This window comes from Trichoplusia ni, chromosome 7 (assembly GCF_003590095.1).
Source record: "Trichoplusia ni isolate ovarian cell line Hi5 chromosome 7, tn1, whole genome shotgun sequence".
NCBI classification, from domain to species: Eukaryota; Metazoa; Arthropoda; class Insecta; order Lepidoptera; family Noctuidae; genus Trichoplusia; species Trichoplusia ni.
In genome coordinates, this window is record NC_039484.1 from 1302502 (window position 1) to 1306913 (window position 4412).

Below are 4412 nucleotides of genomic sequence, written 5' to 3' on the forward strand. Positions count from 1 at the left end.
ACACAAAAATAAACTGACTTTCTGACTCTTTGTATTAAATACTACTTCTTTCATAGAAGCCACAATTAACAGCTATTCATTCAAATTAATAATTCTAATATATTTCTGTTCTTCTGTCTTTCCGTAATTTTTTGCCACCAAACCGCTAATTTGATTTTTATGAAACTTGGTACGGAGCCAGCTTAGGTCTCGAGAGAGACACGCTAGAGTCTACTCTACATCCAAAGAAAAATGATGTTAATCAACTCATACATAGAAAATTATACATACGACATACATTCAAGCAAAACTGCCCAAAAAGTCTAGGAAATATGTATTCGTGAAACAGAAACATGCTAAAGAGTTACGAACATTTATTGTATAAACATGTTTCTGAATTCAAATGGCCTGTGTTAATGTCTTTTGAATAAAACCATCAGCTGTTTTAAAAGTCTATCAATTAGTGTAAGTTACATAGACATGGGCGGACGTAACTCGTGGGGTTGTGGCAAAGTTTATATATAAGAGAAGGAATATAAATGATAATGGTCCATTAGGTTCGGCAAGCTGCAGTTGGTTGCACCCAGAAAGACAGTTTAGTATTAAAAATTTAGTAGTTTGACACTAGCTTTGTACTGTGATAGATAGCGAAGTGTGTTTTTTTTCATTAAAAATAATTAGGATTACAATGTAGTTGTAACCTGGTTTGCAATAAGGGTAATAACTATATCTATTTGTTTTCCCATTTTTTTTTATTTGCTGATAATTTGGAAATAATTGTATGCTTATGAAGCAGTTTTTCTCTCTTGTGATCGCTGAATCACAAACTGTGCATCAATTTAGAGAAATGGAACGGTGAACTCTAAACCGGTTTCTCATACAATTTAAAGGTCAAACGAGACCAAAAGTTTCTTTAATTCTATGCAGGCACAAATTTGAACTTACCGATCATTGTGGAGTCTTTACATATTATTGTGATAATATTAGATTCATAACATAAATTTGTTTTTTTTTCTTTGATAATTATTAGAATGAGGTACCATGCACCAAATTTACCAATATAGAATTAGGCCAACAATCCAATTTAGAAATTTTTTATTCAACTTTTTTCTGATACTGTATTTAAACAAGCTTGAATAGCCATTGGCTTATTGGGTTAACAAATCTGCATAATTATATAACGGAAGTAGGAAACGTAATATCTTTTTAAAAACCAAACTTTCACTGAAATATTAATAAGATTACGACTGAGATGAATATTTGATGTAAACCGAATTACTATCGCAATCGATACGGATGTCTTCAACGAACCACACGTAGTTATTATTTAGAATATTAAAAGGTCAAGCGTAACTTATATAAATTATTGTTCGTTTTATCTTCAGAGCAATCGACAAACCGCACCATCATAAGACGCTCACCATAGATGCAGCAATGGGGACACAAGTAAGTGTTAAAATCAATAAACATTTTAAACGAGATGTCAATATTTGTTCGTCGCTAATCTTTTGTTTTTTTTTCCAGCTGTGGTGTTTTATAGCATCAATTTTCTTGGTACTGGTAGAGACTGAGCCACGTGAAGTTGTTACTGAATCATTCTATGAGAGACAGTTTTCATCTCCAGCGCCCTTACCACTACCATCTACCCCACCTGATTCGACTGGATTGAAAGAAGTTGTATTATTCCTGACTCCAGAACAAGTGCAGACACTACAAGCGGCTGGAGCCCTAGTGAGGCCATTCCCTGAGCTACTTACTGGATACCCTAAGATACAAGACCAGTCTCCGCGAAATATTAATTTGAATTTGAAAATTCAAAATGTATCCGTGGTGCCTACAGATGCTCCGACACCGAAAAAGTCTAACCCCGGGCTAGACAGCTACTACATGCTCTTCAACATACAAGAGATTAATGATGACCTTGCTCTACTCCCACAGACAGTGGAAGTAAAACCAAAAGTACAAACAACCACACCGCGTTATAAATATACGAAAACAAGAAACAGAAATAAGGACAAAGAATACTATGCTACTTCGAGTGGGAAAAAATCTAACCGAACTAAAACTGTTATCCAGAATTCTAACTCGGAATACGTTCGATTCCTTCCAAATTACGAGAAAAATAATGATTTGAAAATGTTGCCCTATAATGCGTTACCTATAATTCCATACCACGGTGACTCCAACCCAACAAAGGCATTTATTCAATCAAATAGCAGAGGTCGAACAAATGGACGTAACTCAGCGCAATCGATTTCAACTGAAAGGAGTTCAACATTAAAGCCATCGATAATTTCAACCCAAACTGCAAAAAATGAAGTTACGAAATCGATACCTCTTGTAAAAGCTACTGCTCCTCCTTTACTACTACGCACGCCAGTGGCACCTCAGCGATCGTCAAGCTCAAGACCCAATGAATTTAGAGAAACCCTTACTTCCTTAGACAAATTGCCGCCTTCAAAGAAGCAACAGATCAAAATTGAAACATCACTCCAAGCTCCTGTTCCCGTACCCAAAATAAGGCCAAGTGAAGACCAACTCTCACGTCTATTGGCACCTCTTTATCAACATCAAGTTATCACAGAAGCCATATCTGAACAAAATGAAAAATCATTTATCGAAGAGGGAATAGTTCAAGTAAAACTACCAACATCTTCCCAATACCAAATTAGTACTGAAGCAACATCTCAACAGAAAGAAAAAATATTAAGTGATGAGGGGAAAGTTGAAACCAAACCACCATCACCACCGCGTTATCAATACCAAGTTAGACCTGACGCTACATCAAAACAAGACGAAAAATCATTTAGACAAGAAGTAAAAGCTAAAATAAAACCACCACCTTGGTATCAAGTTAGTACCGAAACTATATTTCAACAGAAAGAAAAATTGTTGAGTGAAGAGGTGACAGCTACAATAAAACCACAACAAATAACAGACACACCCCAAACCCAACTAGATGATGTTAAACCTACAACTGAAGGTGTAAAACTTACTACCTATTTGGGGAAAACAAACGCATTATTAGAAGTTGAAGATGTTACTTTACCGGCAGTGGATTTCATAAAAATTCCAAAGTCCGAAGCTTCAAGAAACCCAAAAAATCAAGATATTAGTTACGCTGTTAGAGAGGAAATTCCAAATCCTGCATTTTCAATACCTTCATCAGTCTTAGTGCGTTCAGAACCATTCGACCTACCCTCACTGTATCCAGTGACTTTGGATATAACGAGAGCTGTTGAACCACAAGTGAGTCGTCCTCTATCATTAGACATTACTCGGGCAATACCAATTCCTGTATCAAAGCCGTTTAGAGTGGAAATGAAGGATGCTCTGCCAATACCCGTAGAACAACGAGTCCCGCCTGTAATAGGAAATGTCTTTCTTAAAGAACAAACACCAATTTTGATGACACAGGCAATTCCTGTGGCTCTTAGGCAAAATGTTCCAGAAACGATTCCTATACAGGTGCTAGATAAACAAATTATAATTCGTCCCATTTGGGACCATTGAGATAAATGTTATAGTATCGTATTATATACGCAAGTGCAATATTTATACCAATTGTTAAGTTTAAATAATTTAAGATGTTATTTTAATTATTAATTGTTTTGTACTGTATTTTTTTTACAAAATAAACTTTTGTGTGATCTCTAGAAACATGTCATGATTGTTTCATTTCTTATTATTTTCTTGTTTTTGTCTAAAAACATGTAAGTTTGCGTCGAATTTAAAATTATGTTATTGTTCATCCTATATGAAGCAGTTATTATAACTTTTGCCAAAGGTTTTACTGTTTTCAAAAGTTTTCTCCTGATGCAAAAGACTTGTCAACAAGTTGCAAGTTCTGTATAAACGCCTGTGTAAGAATAATTCAATGTTCTTTGTTCTTGCACAGAACTCAATATTAGTAGGCGCTGTGAACGATTTAGAGTACCTAACACTGGAACAATGTTACTAAGGCAATGCTGTCTGTCCGTCAGTAGATCCATCTCATACCAGGCTGTATCACATGAACCATCACAGACAGTATTTTTTTACAGATGTTGTATTCTTGTTGCCATTGTAATACGAAATTCTAAAAAAAAATATTATGTAAATCGTTTTTCTTTGTTATGGTTGTACAAGTTGTGAAGTGTCGCAAGTGAGACTCACATTTGTCGATTTTTTATTTGTTTATGTCTTAATACAATAAATTTAAGTAAAAATTTACTTAGCGATGAATATTATGTACCGCCGAATAAATTAACTCAAATTAATGAAATAATTCTGTAAACCGTTTTTATTTTCATTGGTCGCGAATTCCTTCCGCAATTGAATAGCGTCACTCGTACATTGGACATATTTTCTAATATCATTGTGTAGAAAGTGGTGCCACCTACAGCTTGAATACGAAATCATGAACATCGACCAGGAAATTGAGATGTCGTATT

At 35.0% G+C, this 4412-nt stretch overlaps 1 protein-coding gene across 1 annotated transcript; it reads left to right on the forward strand.

Moving 5' to 3' along the window:
* The first annotated feature begins 408 nt into the window (after positions 1–408).
* LOC113496145 lies at positions 409–3643 on the forward strand. The gene is made up of 2 exons (XM_026875270.1): positions 409–696; positions 1365–3643. The coding sequence occupies exon 2, from the start codon at positions 1414–1416 to the stop codon at positions 3490–3492; it is 2079 nt and encodes a 692-aa protein (XP_026731071.1). The 5' UTR covers positions 409–696; positions 1365–1413; the 3' UTR covers positions 3493–3643.
* Positions 3644–4412: the final 769 nt, after the last annotated feature.